At 48.7% G+C, this 21,612-nt stretch overlaps 1 protein-coding gene across 2 annotated transcripts in view; it reads left to right on the top strand.

The window, feature by feature from the left end:
* CD9 (CD9 molecule) overlaps positions 1–21,612 on the top strand; it is a 35,057-nt gene that overhangs the window by 6,162 nt on the left and 7,283 nt on the right. For both annotated transcript variants that reach the window (XM_036301175.1, XM_036301176.1), the window contains one exon: positions 16,968–17,070. In XM_036301175.1, the coding sequence (XP_036157068.1) occupies positions 16,968–17,070 (103 nt within the window). The remainder of the gene's footprint in view (positions 1–16,967; positions 17,071–21,612) is intronic.

Genomic DNA, 21,612 nt, shown 5'->3' with positions numbered 1-21,612 from the left:
AACTAAAGTCCTGCAGAAACGGTCTTTACCTCTCACAGAAGAGCAATGACTACTGTTTTGGGGTTTGGAAATCTGGGTAAGAGCCTATTGGGCCCATATCCTCAACTACCCAGAGCTGTCCTTTGCAACCAAGGGAACCCAGAAGACCAAAAGGGCTAATCTTAAGACGCGTTTTAAGTTTATAGTTTTGAAGTCTGACTGCAGATCACTTGCCTGTTTCATTCTGTGGAAAAAGTAATGCCGGTCCAGGGACATTTTCATTTTCCACCGAGTGATGGCATGCAGCTGTGGAAAGCAGCATCCTGTCTCCAGATGAGGTAATTTTATAATAATTACATCCATCCGGTAATTCCTCTCCTCACCCCAAAAATTACTTTGTTCTGGATAGTTGCTAAGTACTATATGCCGTCATCTACACTAGTGAATCTTAACCTTTTTAGGGAGTTCCATGCAATTGATGGGACCTGCCTCCAGAAACATGTTATGTCCATTGTTATTTTATTTTACTTTATTTTATTTGCTTTTTCTCTGGAGGCTCATTCACCTCAGATTATGAACCCTCTGTATTGGGTTTGCTCCCTTGGTTTCCAGACAACCCCAGCTCTGTCTTGAATCCCGTTTCTGCCATGAGAAGCGGGTTGCCTCCCTGCTTCCTAGAGATTGCATGGGGGCCTACTGGGAGGACTCTGAGAAAGGCATTCAGAGTCCTAAGTGCCCCTGGTGATCAAGGCCTCCCCACCCATCCTTGCTCTGACTCTCAGCTTAATCATTGCCCAAGGAGTGGCTTCAACTCTCCATTAATTTAACGAGTGTTTTGCATTTCTAGTCCACAAGAAGAACCCGACTTTATGAGCTTCCAGCCAAGTTTTGCTTCTTGGGTTATGGTTTCCCATAGCGTGGGTGATTTGTTTTGTTCGGGAGGAGTGGAGCTCTCTTTCCCTCCTCCTCCTTCCCACCAAATAGAGACAGAAGTCTTCCCTGGCCTTGCCCCTGAGGACTTTGGGAAGGAAGAAGTGTCTCCAGGGGGTCGTTTGGGGACTTGGACTCCTGAGGAGATGACAGGGGCCAGATTTATTTGATTCCAGGGAGGTTGGAGGACTGTTGCCTTTGAGAAAATCCGAAATCTGGGCTTTTAGGGTTCCTCTTGTTCAATCTTGACAAGCATTGTACAGGGGAGTAGAAACAGTGTCTCTTGATGGCTCTGTTAGGAAAGTAACCCTGCAAAGCTTACCCAGCATACATCACGGTTCCAGTGAACCCCTCAGGCCCAGGCCGATGGCCCGTGACTTCTACCAAGTCCCTGCCTCCAAACTGCTCAGGAGGCAGCCCCTTGCTTGTCTTCCAGTCTCAGCTGCATCTCAGAGTCCAGGTGCAGAAACACAACACGTGGACCACAGCAGAAAATCCTTGATGGCGGGTTAAAAGTATGATAAAGTTCTCCCTTCCTCTCTGTAAAAAGTATGATAAAGTAAATCAGACCGTTATCTTGAATTCAAAACACATTCCTATAGCATTTTAGTGTTAATTCATCTTTAAACCTACATTGATTGAATCAGCAGCATGAAAGGTGATGAGATTGATTTCTTAACACTTTAAATGAAAAGATCAGCAAAACCATACTTAGTTGTGAACTCATTGCTCTTCAAGTCAATAGAAATTTGATGTTTTTACCAGTAAAAGATAGTTTTCTATAGACTGAATGTGTAGCCCCAAAATGCATGTTAAATGCTAAAGCCCAGTGCGATGGTGTTTGGAAGCGGGGCTTGGGGAGGTGATTAGGCCTTGAGGATGGAACCCTCACAAATAGGATAGGCACTTAAAAGAAGAGGCCCCAACGAGTGCCCCCTTTCCTTCCGCCATGTGTGATTATAGCAAGAAGACAGCCCTCTATGAACCAGGTAGCAATTCCTAACCAGACACCAAACCTGCTAGCACCTTGATCTTGGGCATCCCAGCCTCTAGAACTATGGAAAATAAATTATCGTTTGTAAGCCACCCAGTGTATGGTACTTTGTTATAGCAGCCCTAATGGACCAACACAGAGTTATCTACAGGTTCAAATCAAAATCACATCTTCCCTTCTAGGTGAGCATTCACAATGTGCCAGTTTTCACGGGCACCTCATGTCAGTCCCCCCTCTGGTTGGTGGCAAACACCCCCCCCCCCCCCCCCCCCCCCCGGGCAGCCCTGCTCCTGAGAAGCGCTGACCTCCTAGAGAAGAATGTGTACTCCACAGGCAGGAAACCCTTCCCACTGAGTGTCTTCCTCCTGCTCACCCCAATGCAATGGAAACAATTTCCTCGTGATGCGATTTCCTCGTGGATTTTAATGTTCCACTCACACCTTTTAAAGCTTCTTTTCTACAAGCTGGGGACATCTACTCTGTACTTACCTTCCCCCTCTAATCAAATTATGGCCCCGACTCTAGACCAGAGAACCTCTGGTCTCCCACAGCCCAGAAAACTCATTCCAAATAGAAATTAAATTATCTCTAATGTTTTATTTTTTTTTGTTGTTTTGTTTTGTTTTTTGGTTTTTGGAACTTTTTTTTTTTTTAATTAAATCTTTATTGTTCAGATTATTACATTTGTTCCTCTTTTTTCCCCCCCATAACTCCCCTCCTCCCAGTTCCCGCCCCACCCTCCGCCCTCACTCCCCACCCACTGTCCTCATCCATAGGTGCACGATTTTTGTCCAGTCTCTTCCCGCATCTCCCACACCCCTTTCCCCCCCAAGAATAGTCAGTCCATTCCCTTTCTATGTCCCTGATTCTATTATAATCAACAGTTCATTCTGTTCATCAGATTATTTATTCACTTGATTCTTAGATTCACTTGTTGATAGATGCATATTTGTTGTTCATAATTTGTATCTTTACCTTTTTCTTCCTCTTCCTCTTCTTAAAGAGTACCTTTCAGCATTTCATATAATCCTGGTTTGGTGGTGATGAACTCCTTTAGCTTTTCCTTATCTGTGAAGCTCTTTATCTGACCTTCAATTCTGAATGATAGCTTTGCTGGATAAAGTAATCTTGGTTGTAGGTTCTTGGTATTCATCACTTTGAATATTTCTTGCCACTCCCTTCTGGCCTGCAAAGTTTCTGTTGAGAAATCAGCTGACAGTCGTGTGGGTATTCCCTTGTAGGTAACTGAGTTTCTTTCTCTTGCTGTTTTTAAGATTCTCTCTTTATCTTTTGCTCTTGGCATTTTAATTATGATGTGTCTTGGTGTGGTCCTCTTTGGATTCCTTTTGTTTGGGGTTCTCCGCGCTTCTTGGACCTGTAAGTCCATTTCTTTCACCAGGTGGGGGAAGTTTTCTGTCATTATTTCTTCAAATAGGTTTTCAATATCTTGCTCTCTCTCATCTTCTGGCACCCCTATAATTCTGATGTTGGTACGCTTGAAGCTGTCCCAGAGGCTCCTTACACTATCCTCGCATTTTTGGATTCTTTTTTCATTTTGCTTTTCCGGTTGGGTGTTTTTTGCTTCCTCGCATTTCAAATCATTGACTTGATTCTTGCGCTCCTCTGGTCTGCTGTCGGGAGTCTGTATAATATTCGTTATTTCAGTCCGTGTGTGCTTAATTTCTAGTTGGTTCCCCAATATAAGATCGAGGGTCTCATTAGTTTTCTTGTAGATCTCATTAAGTTTATCGGCGGCTTCTAAACAGTTCTTGAGAGACCTTAAAAGTGTGGTTCTGAACTCTATATCTTCCATTGACAATTTTGTCCTGTTTCTTTGTCTCTGCATTTTGTTATGCTTCCTTGGTGCACCCCCTAGTGGTCTTTGTGCGCAGTCTTATAGTTAAACCTTGATTGCTGTAGCTAATACCAGGGAGGGTTTGACCTCTAGGCCAAGTGGCTATGAGAATCAGCTGTGTCTGCAGTGAGAGAACTTCTGTCCTCTAGGGAGGTGCTAATCTAGCCTTTGCCTGAGGCTATCCGGCAAATGCCTCTGTGCAGGGCTTGGGCGGGGCGGGTCCCACAGGATCAACAGGGTGGGCCGGAGAGAGCAGTTATGGCGGCTCTCAGTCCTGTCCCCAGGGGCTCTGCCTCTCTGAGTCCCAGCACCCGCTGCAAAGCTCGGAGAGAAAGCTGCACTCGCTCTGACCGAAGCCAGACAGTCCCGCTTCTCCCGTTTGAGTCTGGGTCCCTAAAGACTCGCCCGGATCTGGAGCTCAGAGTCTGCGACTCCCTCCCGATTGAAAATGCCAACCGCGCCCTCCGCCGCCAGCCCGCTCCGCGCACTCCGCACCTCAGAATTTGACTTCAGCACTGCGCCTCCTCTGAGTGTCTGTATGCATTTCTCTTTCCTCCTAGTTGTAGGACTTCCACTCAGCCAGCGTTCCAGTGGTTCTGGGTGATGTCCCTTCCGTTTTTTAGTTTCACTTTTGAAGTAGTTGTTCAAAGCAGCAAACTCCGGCATGAACCTATGCCGCCATCTTGGTTCTCCTCAAATTATCTCTAATGTTTTAGAGATAAATTATTAGAGGTGATTTGGGGAGGGACCCTGAGTCTTATATATAGGAAGCTGGCATTGTCCGTGTGTTGTAGATGCTGCCAAGACGCCGGGCACTGACCTGCAATGATGCCATCTCATTCCCTTTGCCAGCAAAATGGTGTTTTGTGGAAAGGGCAGAGGCTCTGGGTCCCACTTTGGGGGTCATTCCTACAGAGGATACCGGGCAGTGGCCACTTGATGGACCACAGCCTCATCTGTGAACATGGTGGCCAGTGGGCACTGCGACAGCGTCTGCACTTGCTGGGCCTGCAGTGGTAGTGAAGCAAGGATAAGAAGAAAATGTGCCAAGTTATTCCAGAGAAGCTGTTGTCCAGACCAGTGCTTGTGTCCACGCTGACATTCTGGCCAGCGCAGCAAGGGTGTGGCGAAGCTCTTGGGCCAGAGGCCAGCAACAGAAAGTGCAGGCTCGCTCTCGAGATCCTGTCACCTATGGCTCCCCCAGGCTCAGATGGCACCTGCAGGCCACATGGCCTTTGCAGGTGCCTTCTGTCGGTGAGAAAGTAGAGCCCTCTGCTCTTGTAGGTGGGCTGTCTTGGGGCCTTTAAGGCTAGAAGATGGCGCTTTTGATAAGAGATCAGATGTGGCTGTGAGGGAGAAAGAGTGGCTATGAGGGAGAAAGGACAAAAGTAAAAAAAATCTCGCTCTTAAAATTCACCAAATAATTCAAAAAGACAGACAGGGAAATGAGAGATATCTGTCATACTATCCACAATAAAGAATACACTTTTAAAAAGACAAACAATTTACCAAAATGATTGAAAATTTTGGCTTTGCACTCAGACTATTTGGGGTTCAAGTTCTAACTCAGCCACTTATTTGCCATGTGATCTCAGACAAGCTTCTTAACTTATGTGTTCAAGTTTTCTCATTTAAAAAGTGGAAGTTAATATTACCTACCTGGTGGGTCTGTTGTGGAAATTAAATAATACAAGAAGTGATTTGAGCGGTATATGGGACATAGCAAATAGTGGGATGCTTGCTATCTAATAATTAAGAGGCCTAAAATGAAGGCAGGGGTCATGGCAGAGGAATAGACAGGTAATAGATTAGACACAGCAGTTTGGGAACCTTGACTCTTGTCCCCTTGCTGGCTTGCTACTCAGAATGTCCTATGATGGGGAAGGAGGGCCATTTGCCAACACTGCCGATCCATGCACCATGTGGCATTGCTTGGAGTGTGTGAAAGAAGGGTCATCTTCCACTACCCAGGGCCATGCAAGCAGCGTAACCGGTTCCAGGGATGGAATGAAAGCTGGCTGGTCCATATGGCTAAAGTACATAAGCAGGAGTGTGTGTGTGTGTGTGTGTGTGTGTGTGTGATCGCCAGACATCTTAGTGAAGCGAGTGCAATGGAGAACAAATGAGTGGTGTTCTGGAATTTAAAGCAAAACTTCTCCCAAACACTCCCCTACATCAGATAATTTTGGTTAAGATCAGAATGCCTGCTTTCAGCAGAAAATGGATTTAGGGGCTGGCTAGTTTATACTACACGTCTGGCAAGCAGGCAGTGGAAACTTGAAATGAGATTTCTTGTTTAGAAAGAGGTTACCTTGGGCACAGGCCTTCCCTCCCAACCCCTCAGCCCCAAGCTGCTTAACACCAGCACATCATATTAGCTGAAGTTTTTCTCCTCTCTTAGGAAGAATAGGAGCTCTGGTTTTTACATGAGGCTCACTTTGTTCTTGGAATGGAGGATTTCTCAACACTTGAACTTGTTCAGACCAGGTCGCTCCCTAATTTCCATAAAGTGTGCTGAGAAAAAGTTTACAAGGCTCTTCATCCTCTGCCACACCCCAGAGGAGACCAAGCTACCTCCCCTTTCACCAGGGATGAGACTCATGCATGACAGAAGGAGAGCGCTGACAGCTAAGTCGCCCCAGACCTGCTCTGTGTCCCTGGGCAAGTTACTTTACCTCTCTGAGCCCATTTTCCGCATCTCACACTGGGATGATCAGAACTGCCTTGAAGAGTGTCAGGCTGTCCCACCAGCACTTTTAGGTTCCAAAGGGGTGGTCACAGACTTACCGCAGAACTCGCCTTCCGATATTCCTCTTCTCCCTGGGAAATCTCTCACTTGCTCCTACAGGGAATGTGCCTATTATCCCGGTACTAGCCTGAGCCCAGGTTTAAACATTCAAACACAATTGCCCAAAAGAGCAAGGCATAGCGAGAGGATGGCACCCACAGTGTGGCTATTGAGCCACCGTCACCCCTCCTCCCCAGGGAGCCCCCAAGTGCACTAGAATCCCCAGAAATGGAGGTTGTAGGGCCAGGGACAGGCTGACTATGCTTAGGATGCCAGCAATGCAGGCAAGCAAGCCCAAGGAATTGTGGGGCATGTAAGCACCATTGAACTTCTATATACTAATTTTATTTTATTTTTTTTAATGTTGATTTATCTAGGTGGTAGGGTAGGTGCCATAATCTTCTCAGAGTCCAGGGCATTAATCTGGCCACAAAAGGCAGAAGTTGGCTTCCCCAAGGGACCTGGCTTCTGGCTTCTCGGGGATGGTTGGATTTTTTTTATTGTCCACTTCCCAGCCTGCCATGGTGTGTAAAAGAGCAACATGTGGTACCACAGACACACACACACACACTCACTCATTCACTCACTCACTCACATACTCACATGGTGATTGTTGGGGAAGGGGAAGTTGACTTGTTAGAAATGAAGATTCCTGGCAGCAAAGTGGTGACTCTTTAAGCCTCACTGTCCTCATTGTACAATGAAAATAATAATACAACCAAAGTCTTAGGGTCCATCAGGAGAAATAATGGGGTATTTAATGCAGAAGCCGACATATGAGCAAGAGCCCATATGTCAGCTTCTGCAGCTGTTGTGGAGTTACTAATACCTCTCACATTTTTCAGAGATTGAGGTTGTCCTAAACGTTCATTCTCACCCATAGCTTATTGCTTCAGTTCTGTAAAGCTGCATCGCACAGGATTGCTGAAACTTTACAACTGGGCTTCATCCCTTTCAGAAGATGAATTAGAGCCCCAGCTGGTTAGAGAATCAAGCCACACACCAAAGGGTCACCGGTCCAGTTCCTGGTCAAGGGCTTGTACCTGGGTTGCAAGTTCAATCCCCCTTACTCCCTTGTCAGGGCATGTGCAGGAGGCAACCCATCCATGTGTCTCTCTCACAATGATTTCTCTCTCTCTCTCTCTCTCTCTCTCTCTCTCTCTCTCTCTCTCTGCCTCTCTCCGCCCCTCTCTTCCACTCTCTCTAAAAAAAATCAATGGAAAAATATCCTCCAGTGAGAATTAACAAACAAAAAGAAGATGAACTAGAGGACTTGTCTTTCTGTCTGTCTACAAAATGCCCATTTCAGAGATTGCCCCAGTCTGGGAACGATGGGTGAGGAGAGGTATCAAGTTTGCACTTTGCTGGAAATGTCCCCATAAGACTGCCCAGTGGGTAGAGGCTCCCCTTTGGAACTGAACAATAGGAGTCAAAAGAAGAAATCTAATCTGCTTGCAAACCAAGAAACGTGGTCTCGGCACCTTTCCTTCTGTTCACTTATCTGGAACTTTCTTGACAACCTGAAGCAGGTCCTAGAGAAGGGACAGAGCCAGTCACCATTGCTTCTGTGTGGACACCAATGGGAAAAAAGAGAGGAAGGGAGAGCTGGCCCAAACGGGTGCGTTATCCCTGGAACTCAATGATTGTGGGCTTGAGACCACCACCTCCCAGTCTCAACAGCAGGAGAGAGAGAAACCCAATGGAAAAATTCATGGCCGGTGCCCTCCCTGCCTCTTGGCTTCCCCTCAGCTGGATGGATGCCCTGAACCTGAATCACCTCGCTGCAGCAGCAGATTAAGGTTTAGGTCACATGCCAAATTCAGCATGTCCAGACCACCCTCTTTTTTCTCAAGAAAAGTTCTTAGGAATTCCCATTCTTCCCCTCAACCAGGTGGCACAGTGCTGGGAGGGGGTGGGGGGGTGGGGTTAGAGGAATGCTGCTCCGAGTTGTCCTGCCAGTTGTCCTGCATGGCCCATTGTGACCTCTGCCTCCTGCTGGCTGGGTCTTTTTCAGCGAATTGTTGCTTAACCTCTCAGAGCCTGTTTCATCTAGAAAATAAGAGTGACGAGAGGATTACATGAGATAATATATGTAAATCACCTCCTATTACGTGGGACACACAGATGATAATTGCTACTATTATTATGTTGTTTATTTCCCTTTCCCTAGCCTCTGGAGGGGTTGCTAATGGACAGAAAAGCTTGCCAGAAGTCCGATTAACACTAAAGCTAAATAACCTACAACGTCATTGCATTTCTTAAATTTTTCTCTTTTTTGTAGAATGTTGGGTGGTTTGAGGAAGAGGCCCCTCCCATGCCTAGCCTGGCCTAGGGAGGATGCAGGCCGCAGAAGTCAGGGCGAAGTTTCTACCAAGGGTGTCCTGCTTCAGACACCGCAGGAGTCATCTTGGCATCTTGCGGAGGAGCGTTCACAGGACTGAACCTGTGTGCTGCATGCACTTTTGGAAGCCAAGTGCAGGTTCTGACTTGAACCATTTACGATGAATTCCCAGGCTCAGTGGGTTTAAGGTGGAGTTGTCCAGCCAATATCTGTATGCCTCCTCCCTGCTTAACTGTCCTGTATCCTCCCCCTTAACTGTCACCGGGCAGCAGTTCAGGGGGTCCTGAGGCTGAGTCCCATGGCTTTACAGTGCTAGGAGGGCATCTGAGCCACACTCCAGATTCCACAGTGTAATGTGGAATGGGGGATTCTGCTCCCTGCTGAGCTGAGCCTGTGAGCTCTCACTGACACAGGAACTGGGAGCCCAGAGAAAGCTCACAGCCTGCTCCAGGGCTGCCTGCCCTTCCTCGCTGGCCTCTGCGTTCAGAACCCCCAGAGAGAGCTTTTCCATGTCTTCCCGATTGTTCAGCATTTTATATGAAGGCCTGGAGTGGTGGTTGTCAAACTTGAGCAAGCGTCAGAATCATCTGGGGGCACTTGTTAAAACACAGATTGCTGGGCCCCACCCCACTCAACTTTCTCACTGAATAAGTCTGGGATGGGGACAGCGAATTTGCATGTCTAACAAGCTCCCCAGATGCTACTGCTGCTGCAGCTGGAGACCACGCGTGGAGGACCATTGGCCTAAGAAAAAGTTTCCAGTGGCCTTCGAGGATACCAGCTTCTGCAGATTTGCGCGCTGCTCTAAGATGGGGAGCTCAGTAGAAGCCCCAAGAGCAGAAGTTGCCTAGAGGGACAAAATGGCCCAGGAGGATCATACTCGGGGGCGGGGGAGGAGAGTTGGGGGGGGGGGGAGCTTGTTCTCCAGAATGGTGATTTCTGGGGCTTTCCAACTCAGTAAAACTAACGTTAGTGATGTTCCTGGTTGATATCTTCAAACTTTGCCATGAATTAACAGTTTACTTGTGATCCTTAATGAAAGCAAATCGTGGCAAGTTTTGCTGCTGAATAGAGTGGAGCTTGGTTTCTGTGGTTGCTTTACCGTGTGGTGGGACCGCATAAGGGAGGACGCTGAGACCTCTGTTCCTGCCCGAGTGGCTTTGCCCTTGCAAAGACAACAGTTCCCGCCTTCACTTGGAGTTGGGGGAGGAGGATTAGAAGAGGTGGTGGGGCTGGGGCTCAGGCGCCTGTTTGTTCTTGCTGGCAGTGCTGGGCCCAGCCTCCTGACAGTGAATCAGCCCATCCAGGCTTGGCATTCAGTGGTGAGCCAGGGTTACCATGGAGATGGGAGAGGCCCGGAGCCCGCAGGTCTGGGTGGCCTGACTTGTTTTTAACTGTTGAAGCCTGTGTGAACATAGAGGCCCTCATCCCCACTGCCGAGGCCTTAAAGCATGACTGGTATTTTGGGCCCGGAATAGGCTGGTAGGGGAAACTTGTATCCTCGATATTCAGTCTCTTGCTAACTTCTGCGCACCGTGGGCAACCATGCCAGGGGTCTCCTAAGTCCAGGACATTAAAAAACAAACAAACAAACCCAGGGCTGAAACCTATCTTTCTGAAGGGAGGAAGTAAAGAGGTAAAATCCCTCCCTCTCTGTGATCTGCTTCTTTAATAACTCCTTGCTGCAGCGTTAATTCACCCACAGAAGCAGTCTGTGATCCAAGGAAGGACAGAGGCCTCCAGTCTGAGCCAACAATCTCCCTTTAACCTTCCTTCCCCACTTTTCTTTGGCCGTTCCCATCTGATCCCAGCAGAGCTCCAGAGACCAAGTATGGGTGTGAAGAAGGTAAATTTATCCACCTCCCCACCACACCACACTCACAAGCTCTCACAGAAACCAGAAAATAGAACCCCAGTGTCCTAATTACCTTGCTCCCGCCCAGCCACCTCCTCAGATCACAGGAGGACACGCAACTGACGTCCGCCAAGTGCCATGAATTGCCCCACTGTCGTCTCATGTCTTTCTCAAGGGTCATTGTGATTGTTGTCATTATCATTCCCCGCCCCCCCTACAGAATCTGCCTGGCTACAGCACTTCAGTTTTCAGACTGTTTTATATGCATCGCCTCATTTAATCCTCACTGTCAGCCTAGGTCAAAGGCAGGACAAATATACAGTTTATTATTATTATTATTGTCTAAAGTTCCCCCCCCCCACTGACACGCCCCCCCCCCCCCCGCCATTCCAATCCTGGCCAAGCCCCCACCACCCCAGTGTCTGTGTCCATTGGTTATGCTAATATGAATGCATACAAGTCCTTTGGTTGCTCTCTAACCGCCCTCCCCCGCTACCATTTGTCTCTGGATCTATTCCTGTTCTCATACAAATTTTTTTTAACAAATGAGGGCGCTAGGGTTCAAAGAAGCTAAGGAAAGTGTTTCGTGTCATAAGGCTCCTAGTGGCAGTGCCAGAATCAGACTCAAGTCCACACCCTTTGACTCATCCAGGCCCTCTCGACAGGGTTGTGCAGCGAAGTCACCTGAATTACCTAGGAACACAGACTCCCCTGGGATGAAGGTGAGGCAGGTGCATGTTTAGAATTCCCCAGGTGATTCTGACAGAAAGCCTATGTAAGCCAGGCCCTGGGTGGCACAGGCATGCAAGTGACAGGTAACAGAGTCAAGGTCACCTGCCCCTTATGAAAACTTTTGCAGCATCTCTTTGACCACAGCCTAACCCAAGTCACCAAATAGTCCTGGCTGTTGCAGGAAGACAATGGGACATAAAAAAGAAAGTGCTCCCATCTTCCCAGACCCCTTCCTGTTGCCACTGCCCCCTCCAACCCCTCCCAAAATAACAGCTGTGACCACAAGTCTGAGGTCGGCCTCACCGAGAAACCACTGTGGAGAATGAGCTACTCTCCGCATTCTGGCTTTTCTGAAGACAGCTGGACAGAGAAAACGAAAGGAGTATTTTGTCCTTTTTAAAAAAACTGACCAGTCAGGTCATATTACAGAAAAAAGAAGGGACCTAGAGGAAAGGGTGGGGTTGTCACCAAGACCACCCAGTTCATTTGCCACCAGAGGAATTCTCACTGAAGTGGGATTTGTCCCACAGGCAGATGTTTCTTTCCACCTGAGAGATGGGATACAGGATCACCTTCCACAAACTATACACACACACACAGAAACATCCTCATCATTAGCCAATTGCTCTTTTCCTTCCTGTCACCTCCTCGTCTTTCTCCACATTCACTTTAAGTGTTTCCGTCAATAGGGCGGCCTCTTCAGAAACAGCTCCTCAGGTTCTAACTGGAACTCATTTTGCAGACTCGGGCGTGGGGCCCTGAACAGCCAGGTGCCCCTAAGCGGCATTACTCTGATTTGTTTTCAGTCTCCTTTGGAACTGGAGCTGGTTCCTTGGACTCCAGGTGTGCGTTTCAGTGTAAGATTTCTGGGCCTGTCCCTGTAGCGAGACTGGTGTGACTCACAGAGATCCTGGTCTTCGCGTGGGTGTTTCAGCACAGTGTTTAAGGTGGCAAGAGAGGAGACGAGGAATCTGGTCCCTGTGGGCCCGGGCTTGGGGAAGTGCTGAGTTTCATGGCTCCTGACATGGTCATAAGTCCCAGAGACGGGGTTACCTGTGTTGTGTGCTCGTAAAATGTCAGAGTGTGTAACTGGATTCTTTGGGGGGCGAGGGGGGGGTGTGAAACAGCAGTGCAGGGACTTTTTATAAACTCTCATTTTCAAAAGACTTTATGTGGACTTGCTCCTAAATCTCACTGTGACATTCACCACGTACCCTCGTGGGTTTTTCTCAGGGCAAGTAACTGTTCTTTGTAATTTCTGACTTTTCTTGTGAGATATTCGAAGGTGGGCCTGGATGAAAACTCAGATGGGGAAGGAGGCTTGCCAAGGGGAGAGGGCCAGGGAGGAAATTCTGGTGAGTTTCAGAGATTCTCTTTCATTGAAGTAATCCTTCATTTGCGGAATAATTATTTACTAATGACCGTTTTGTCCGAAGTGTGAATGGGGCAGGGGAGCCATGGAGATGAGTAAGAAGTGGCCCTGCCCTCAAGGAGCTAAGCTCTGGTTAGAGACACAGACAAGCACACTCATGAGAGGAAGGGAGGGTGTGAGGGTGCTGCAGAGCCAATGTGGAGCTCAAGGGATTGAGGGCATCTTGGTGGGGAAACAGCAGGCCTAGGTGGCCAGGACCACATTCCAGGAGGTGGGACTTGCAGGAGCAGAGGCAGGAGCATACGAGACGTATTTGGGAAACGTTGAGTGCTCCCATGCACGGAGCAGGTGAGGAGGAGGCGGAGGTGAGTGCTGTCATGCTTCTGGGAGATCAAACAATGTGAAGACAGAACAAAAAGCCTTAAAAGTTGGTGACCGACCTAAGCTGTCTGCAGCCTTTCGGAGTGAGCTTGAAGGAAGAGAGGTTTTGTTTTCTGTTTGGTGTTTCAGGATAGATACACCTGCCCATGTGTGTTGGCAAAGGATGAGACAGTGGCAGAGACAGAGTGCAGAGGCAGGAAAGAGGTGGATTAATGGAGCAGGTTCTTGAAGGAGATGGGAAGCCTTGAGAGAGGCCCATCTTCTTTATATTAGATACACACACGTGTAGTCCCAGGATCCCCTCCACAATGCACGGGACAGTTGTCAGTCTCCATCGCCTCTCATCTCCTCTGGTCTAAGCCAGTTTCTGTCTTTCCTTGTTTTTCATGACCTTGACTATGTTGAGAAGTTCTGGTCAAGTCTTTTGTAGAATGCCCTCAGTTGGGTGTGTGTCTTGTTTTTCTCATGGCCCATCTTCTGTGAAGAAAAAGAATTTTTTTAAAATATATTTCTTTATTGATTCCAGAGAGGAAGAGAGAAGGAGAGATAGAAACATCAATGATAAGAGAGAATCATTGAAGTGAGTTCTCCCCAGAATACTCTGCACCCCTTAGATAGTGCTGCCCCCACAACCATTTACGCCATTACTAGGTGGCGACAATTACTCATTTCATGGCCTTGTGACCCAGCCAAATGAAGCAGTTTCTCCAGTAGCATTACAGAAAATGGGGCCACTAATGGCTTACACAGCATCTCCTCAGGCCAATTAGCTCAGTGATCCAACCAAAAAAATCAGCAGGGCTCATTCCTCTGGTGAACCAAGTGCTCCCTGTCCTGCCCCTGACCTCCCTTCCCCCTCTCTTACGGTGAGGCTTTAGGTATGAGACTGCCACCTATTGCCGCTTCTTCCATTTCTCCAGAACCAGCTGCTTCTTCCCCCATTCCGCAAAGTGTTCGGGATGGGGTCCAGACATGCAGGAGCTGTGTTCCTGTATCTGGCCTTGTCTTTCACTGGGTGAGAACTGAAGTCTTTCTCCTGCTCGTTTCAGTTCTCTGGGAAATGTCCTTATTGCCACCTGTGCGTGTAGACCAGAGAGCTGACTGGCCTTCTACGGATTGACTTGGGATCCTTGAAATTATGAAATGGGAGAGGCTTAACCGGTGGAGGTTTCGGAGGGAACCCCATCATTATCAAGCATGCATCGCTCCCAAAGAGACCCAGCTCCTGCCCGTGAGAAGCTTCTGTGCACAGTGCAGCCTTCCATCACCTTTTGTAGCTTCGTTCCTTTGGGTGGGATTGTTTTTACTCTTTTCTTGGTGACTGACTTAAGAACTTTGCTGGCAGAGGAAGGGGTGGGGCGGTTGAGTAACTTTACCCACTGGAAGAATGAGATGACTTGAAGATAATTCTTTGATAAGCACAAGCCTAGAACAGAAAGGACCATAAAGGACACTGCCTCTCAGCAACAGCAGCACCGAGATGAGGGCGAGGGGGAGGACTGAGGAGAAGGTCTGTGGCTAAGTACTAACCAAAACCTGGAACAACCTCCGGCTGTGTGTGAAGCTCCAGCCTACAGGTTTCTCAGGTTGATGCTTGTGTGTCTGCAAGGCCAGAAGCCTGTCTCCCATTTTCCAAGGGCCTGATTGGGCCTCCGCGTGTTCGGGTGGGGGAGTGGGAAAAGCATCGCCTTCTTTCTTTTTAACTCTCTGGGACCCAGGGGAGCTAGGCCAGGGCCTGCCCACCATGAAGTCAAGTGCATGCTTATCCAGTACCCAGTATGCGGGGAATCCTAGCTAGGCCCCACCTAACGGCATGTCCCTGCTCTAATGAATCAGGACAACTCAGTCTGAACCAGAGTGTCCAGACTGGGAATGGGAGAGAGACTCACAGAGCCATGTCCATTGTCTTTGGCCTAAGCCAGGAGATCCTCGCTCACCTGCATGTCTTGTCTTAATAAGATGGAAGACCTGCCACATTTGCTTGAACCTAAAGCTTTCTGGTTTGTTTTAACTCTAAAAGTCCTGCTCTTTCAAGTCTGGCACCCATGAGCTTTGCCTCTCTGTACTGCCCGACCATGGACCATCGGTGGTGTGCCATTTTTACTGCTGTTTGGTGTTGCCTTCCCTAAGATGGGGACTGGGAGGTTTGTGAAGATGCTGAGTGACTATCCAAGGGGGTAGGAGTGTCGTTGTGGTGACCTAGATGCTGACAAAGTTGTTCTCACAATCACTTGTAATATATAGTCTCCTTTATTTGTAGACATACTTAAAAGGCAAGAAAGGGCCACCTTCCTGTTTTACAGGTGAGAGACTGAAGAGTAGAACTCTGAGCGGGAATTCCAGCCCGTCCCTGGGGAACACACCCAGGGCAGTGTACACCACTACGGGTCTTGGCAAGGTTTTCACTACTGCATGCGGAGGTCTTGGGTCACCCTTTCCACTGTTGCTGTCTCTCCTCTTCCACCGAACTGCCAAGTCATGGGGAAAAGGAAGGAAAGAGAGGCCTGTCCACACCCCTGGGCTGTCTCAGCTCTCCGGGGGCAGAGAACCAAGGTTCCTGAAGAGCAGGGCTCTGGCGTAGGGCGTCTCTGTTGAGAAGGGTGGGCCAGTGAAACCTGGTGCCTGGGCGTTGGCCCGGAGCCCACCCCCTCAGGCATCCAGCTGGCCACTACACTGCAGCCTGAGTCACTCCCCAGCAAGTCCTGGTACGAGCATGAGAGACGGAGCTCAGCTGGCCCTGAGGGTGGGGAGAGGGCTTGGCAGGAGGCCACCTCCACAGGCATCTAGTTCAATAATGCCAGGCCAGGATTTGGCACCTTAGTTTGGTTCTTTATTGGGAAAGTCTGCCCATTACAGTCCAGTATCTCAACTTGCCCACCTATGAAATGGGATTTCCATAAGATTGGAAGATCACTTGGAGGTTTCTCATGTGATGTTTGTAAGGATCACTGGTAAGAAAGCAAGTACCTAACCTAGAACTGGGCAGGTCAGCTTGTAAGTTTTCCCTGTGTGGAAAGAGAAAGGAGCTAATGTGGACGCCCTCGGGGGGGACTGTGAGGTCTGATAGGAATCACAGCTGCCATCACTGGCACATGGGTGTGCCCTTTGGCCAGCTTATTTCTTGTTTTATTGTATGGTATATACACAGAGCAGAGCATAAAACATGAATGGCTTAAAGAATAACTATGAAGTGAATATCCATGTCACCACCACCAAAGTCAAAAGCTGGAATATTGCCAGTGCCCCAGACCCTGCCCCCAAGTGCTCTTCCCTGATGAGAACTCCTCCCTCCTACTACAGGTCACCACCACTCGACTTTATAATAATCACTTCACTTTCTTCCCTTTGTCATCTATATACCCCTAAACAGTAGAGTAATATTTAACTATATGGAATATATTGAATGTATTCTTGGGGTTCTTCATTTGTTTAACATGGTGAGACGCACTATAGGATTGCATATTGCTATAGTTGTTCGTTTTCTCAGCTGTATAGTATTCCATTGTTCATAAAGTAACCATTTTGCTGTACTGCTAGTAGGTAATTATTTACAAGTATTCCCAGCTTACTGATATTTTTAGCAAATGGATTGATCCCCTACTCCCAATCCTGCACGGGCTGCTGCTACTACAGGTACATGGGTGAGGGGCAGAAACCAAGTGTGGTCTCACCTTCAGCACTCAGAGACCGTGCTCTCCCTGGCAGCCAGAATTAATGCCAACACCGTGTATTTCTTGCAGCTTGCTGGGATTGCAGTCCTTGCCATTGGACTATGGCTCCGATTCGACTCTCAGACGAAGAGCATCTTCGATCAAGAAAATAGTCATTCCAGCTTCTACACAGGTGAGCATGGGGAGACTTGGTGCTTCCTCCAGCTGCGGAGATGCCTTGTTGATCCAGGGACTTGGCCTTGGGAAAGACGTTTGCTCTGGCCACATTGGTCAGTCATGTTCCTTTCAAGCTTTGCTTTTGTGTAGTTATGCCCATGAATTTGCATTTGACTGATGTGGTTTCTTTTTTCATGCTGACTAAGTCTGGAGTTTCGACTATTCTCTGATGTGAAATTGGCTCCACCAAAGTTGCTGCCACTCTTGGGGATTTAAGAACCTCTGTCCTGCCCTTGCTAGTGTGGCTAACTGGTTAGAGCATCGACCTGGGCACTGTAGGATTGTGGTTTTGATTTTCAGGTCAGGGCACGTGTGGGAGGCAAACAATCAATGTGTCTCTCTCACATTGATGTTTCTCTCACCGACTCCCTTCCACTCTCTCTGAAAATCAATGGAAAAAATATCCTCAAGTGAGGATTAACACACACAAAAAAGAAATAACCTCTGTCCTGGATCCTGATCCCCTCTTCGTTTCATGTCTTCTCTGGCTTAATCATCTCCTCAATTCAAAAAGCTTTGTCCTGCGGAATCCACAGTGCCAGGCAAAGGAGAGGTGACTCCTCCCCAATTGTTCAGATAGGGGCTCTGAGACCCCAAAGACCTGCCTCCTGGATAATAACAGTCAAAATTAGTAAGAGAGACTAGCAGAGACACTAGCCCTCTGGACCCCTGGTGCTGGTGTAAAGGCCAAGCACTCCTGCTTTAGGGAAAAGGTTTCCAACTTAAGCAAGAATTGATTTAGCATGCCCTGGCTGGTTTGGCTCAGTGGACGGTGCGTCAGCCTGCGGACTGAAGGGTCCCAGGTTCGATTCCAGTCAGGGGCACATGCCCCGGTTGCGGGCTCGATCCCCAGTGGGGGACGTATGGGAGGCAGCGATCAATGATTCTCTCTCATCGTTGATGTTTCTGTTTCTCTCTCCCTCTCCCTTCCTCTCTGAAATCAATAAAAATATATTAAAAAAAAAAAAAAGAATTGACTTAACGGGTTTCTTTGTACCCACAGGCTCCGTGGCATTTTTCCTAGCATCATTCTGTCGCTTTTCACCGCCGTATCGCCGTGTAAACGCCTCTCTGAAATGAGTGGGAGCACGGAGGGGGCCTGTCAGACACAATTGCCCAGTTTCTGGGACGACACAGGCTCTGCTACTCTACTTTCTGCCCAGTTTCAGAATAGGAAACATTTCATTTGCGAGAAACAAAAGCAGCCCCCATTTCCCCTATTTTTAGGATGGTGTTGTCACATCATCAGGCTCAAAGTATAAGTTTGGTCACTTCCTTCCCACCCACAAAAGAAGTTATTTAAAAAAAGAGAGAGATGAAGAAAACAGTCTGAAGAAACTTATCGCCCAGGCCTTCAGGAAGAGCGTGGTTGGCTGCCAGCCTGCAGACCTCCTTCCCGCCTCCCAGAGGCCAGCCATATGGTTCCAGGGCCCCAGGCTCTGTGGATGGTTTCCAGGCTCTTATTATTTCTTGTTGTTGTCGTTAGTTGGGTTTTTTAGGGTGTGCCTCCCTATTGTGAGAAAAAAGTGAGGGGAAGAAAAGCACAATGCATGTGTGCATTTTTAAACTGCGTACAGTTTTCAGGGAGCAGGTCTCCATAGTGCCCCGACTTGTTTTAGCAACAGCTTGCTTTCTGTGAGTTTGTGGCAGCCCTGGAATGCCACCTACAGAACTAGAGGGGCGGGGGCGGGGGCGGGGTGCTGGGGGGGGACCAGGAGCACTCCATTTCCTGTCATTTCATGTCATGTCACACCAGGCTGCAGGGAACCCTGCAGGGAGAGGGGAGAGCAGATTTGCTGGAGGAATGTGGAGGCGGGGGCAGCCATTCCAGGCAGGTCCTCCTGAGGAGAGCCCCCAGGCACCTCCCATAGCTCTCTGCAGGGGCCTAGCTCCCACACTCTCCCACTAACCCTTCTCTGTGTGTCCTTCACTGTCTCACGTGTGGTTATGTAGTGAATCACGGGAACGCTTCACCGTACATGGAGTGATCCCCATCTCACTGATGAAGAAACCGAGGCCTCGGGAGTTAATAACCTGTCTGAGCGCCATACCCTCAGAAGGCAGGGCTAGGATTTGATCCCCGACCTGTGAAAGTTGCTTCTTGTATGACCTGTACTGGATTGTGGGGAGGACTCCCCTATGTAGGAATGGAAAATATCTATACTGACCGGATGTTACCCAGGGGTGGGGGCAGGATGGGGGCTCTTTGGGCCTTTGATTTCGCCCAAATTGTAGTTGGAGGGGGGAAACCGCAGTATCGGTGGCCCCAGCCAGCAGATGACAGGTGGGAAAGTTGTGTAGAGTGTCAGGAGAGTGATGAGCACACTGTCTGAGGGAGCCAGGACCTGCTTCTGGGAACCTCACAGGTCATTGAAGGCCCTCCCCACCTCCCACCCCCCCATGGCCACTGGTCCTACCTTCAGTGACTAGGATAGGGATTGGAAGGCACAATCCCAAAGAGACACAATGCATGTGGAGGGTTGTTGTTGTTTTTTTTTTTTTGCATTAACACAGCCTTAAGCTCTAACAGAGGAAATGGACCCTTTGCAACTGGACCCCCTGCCTGGGAAAGAGCTCAGCTTGCAGAAGCTCAGGGAGCAAAGGGTGATGCAAGTGACACCAGAGCATCAGTCAGCTGGGATGGCCACTTGGGTCTAGCCTGGCCCTGCCCTTCCCTGAGTGCTTTCTGAAATTCAATCATTATGGTCCATGGGCAAAGACCTAAGGAGGCTTCATACACTGTGTCCCCTTCCACTCGGACTGTGACACCAGCCTTGGTATTGACCCATTGCCCTCTTCCAGCAGCGTGCCAGCTCTACCCCAGCTGCTATTCCCAGCATCAGGAGGTGACCATCCCTTGCCCAGGGGCACTGACCATCTGCAGGGCAATCCACAGGCCAGCCTGACCATATAGCTGGCCCATCAGGAAACCTGAAGGACCACAGCTTTGAAAGTAGAGAAAGAATGGATAGCCAGGCAGAGAAGCAAGTGAAAAAGAAACGTTCCAATATTCAAAACAGGCCGTAGTGAAGCAGAACAGCTGACAGACGGCCTTATAAGGGCCTTGTCTGCTGTTCAGGCCCTGGGAGAGTCAGCCCGTCAGCAGTATTCGTGATCCCAGGCTGCAAACATGCTGGGGAACTTCATTTTCTTGGTCTCGGGCCAGCAGCCCTTCTTAACTCCTTGGTGTCCTCCCAGAGCATAGCCACTGAATGAGGGCATGGGGGGAGGGGGGGTGGCGGGGGGGAGGTGTTGGTGAACCAGAGACCATGGGCATCCACACTCTCAAGGAACGTTCCCCTTTTGTGACAGGGTACCTGACGCATTGCCTACGTCAGCTGACTTCCCTGTTCCCAGCTTATGACTTGGGGCAGCTTGTTTTGTTGCTCTGTGTCTCTTCGTCTTCCTGTCCTAAAACTGGCAGAGTATACACACCCACACTTCTGGGAGGCAGAGAACTCTGTGCTTGGCAAAGGGGGTTTGCAGTGGTGCTCATTAATGAAAACAGTGGGATGGAGAGGGGCGGAGAGAGCTGTTGGGGTTCCTGGGAACCCTGATTATGTTAATTGGAGATAATCAACTGTTCTAAGCAAGTGGAGGCCAGGAGCTCTGCTGGGTTTTGTTCTCCACACAAACAGGTATGGTGAGTGCTTTTTGCAAGATGGCATTGAGGTGGTGACAGGAGGCTGATGTGTCCTCTGTCCAGCCAGCGCCGAGCCCTGATAAACAGGTGAAAGGACACCCTAGCATCTGCCACTGCTACACCAAGGGCTTTTTTAAACACTAGCAGCTATAATGTCAGCCTGAAAAATAAAAAAGCAGAATAAACAACCCTTGAGCAAACTACACAGTAATCCTAGAGAAGGCTCTGTGACAAATAACTTTTTCCATGAGTCAGATGGAAAGCCCACATTCACTTGTTTTATAAAGGAGAACGCTTTGTTATCTGGATGGCCAGCCCTTGCTAACGAGCTGGGGTGGAAGCTAAGAGGAGCTTCGCAAGGAGGATCCCTGCAGGGATGGCCCTTTTAACAGCAGCCCACTCCCCTGACTTCCGGGCGGGGGGGGGGGGGGGGGTGCTTGCAGATGAGCCATCTTACAGCTGCTGCTAAAATCCCCATAAACAGCTGCCAGGGAACTGGAGAGGGTGAAGCCAAGACACCCCAGATCTGCAGCTGCTTGAGCAAGATTTAAAGCCAACAGCAGCCTTTGTCCTAAAGTCTTCGTCCGCTAAGCCCAAGAATGAATATTTCTTATTAAGGGAGGCCCATTAGGAGACTATTCTTTCTTTCTTTCTCTCTAGCTAGCTATCTATCTATCTGCACTGGAAATGCTTTTCCCTATCACAGATCCCTAATGCTACTCACCCAACTCCCTGACTTCTGCCAGGGTCTCCAGGCCTACTAACTGGGATCTGGACTTAGAGAAAACATGCCTGTTTGTTCATTCCCACTCAACGGATTTCATGTGTTTGTAAATCCTTTAGATCTCTTAATAA

Source organism: Myotis myotis, unplaced genomic scaffold, assembly GCF_014108235.1.
Source record: "Myotis myotis isolate mMyoMyo1 unplaced genomic scaffold, mMyoMyo1.p scaffold_m19_p_3, whole genome shotgun sequence".
Taxonomy (NCBI): domain Eukaryota; kingdom Metazoa; phylum Chordata; class Mammalia; order Chiroptera; family Vespertilionidae; genus Myotis; species Myotis myotis.
This window is presented reverse-complemented; position numbering and strand designations above follow the sequence as displayed.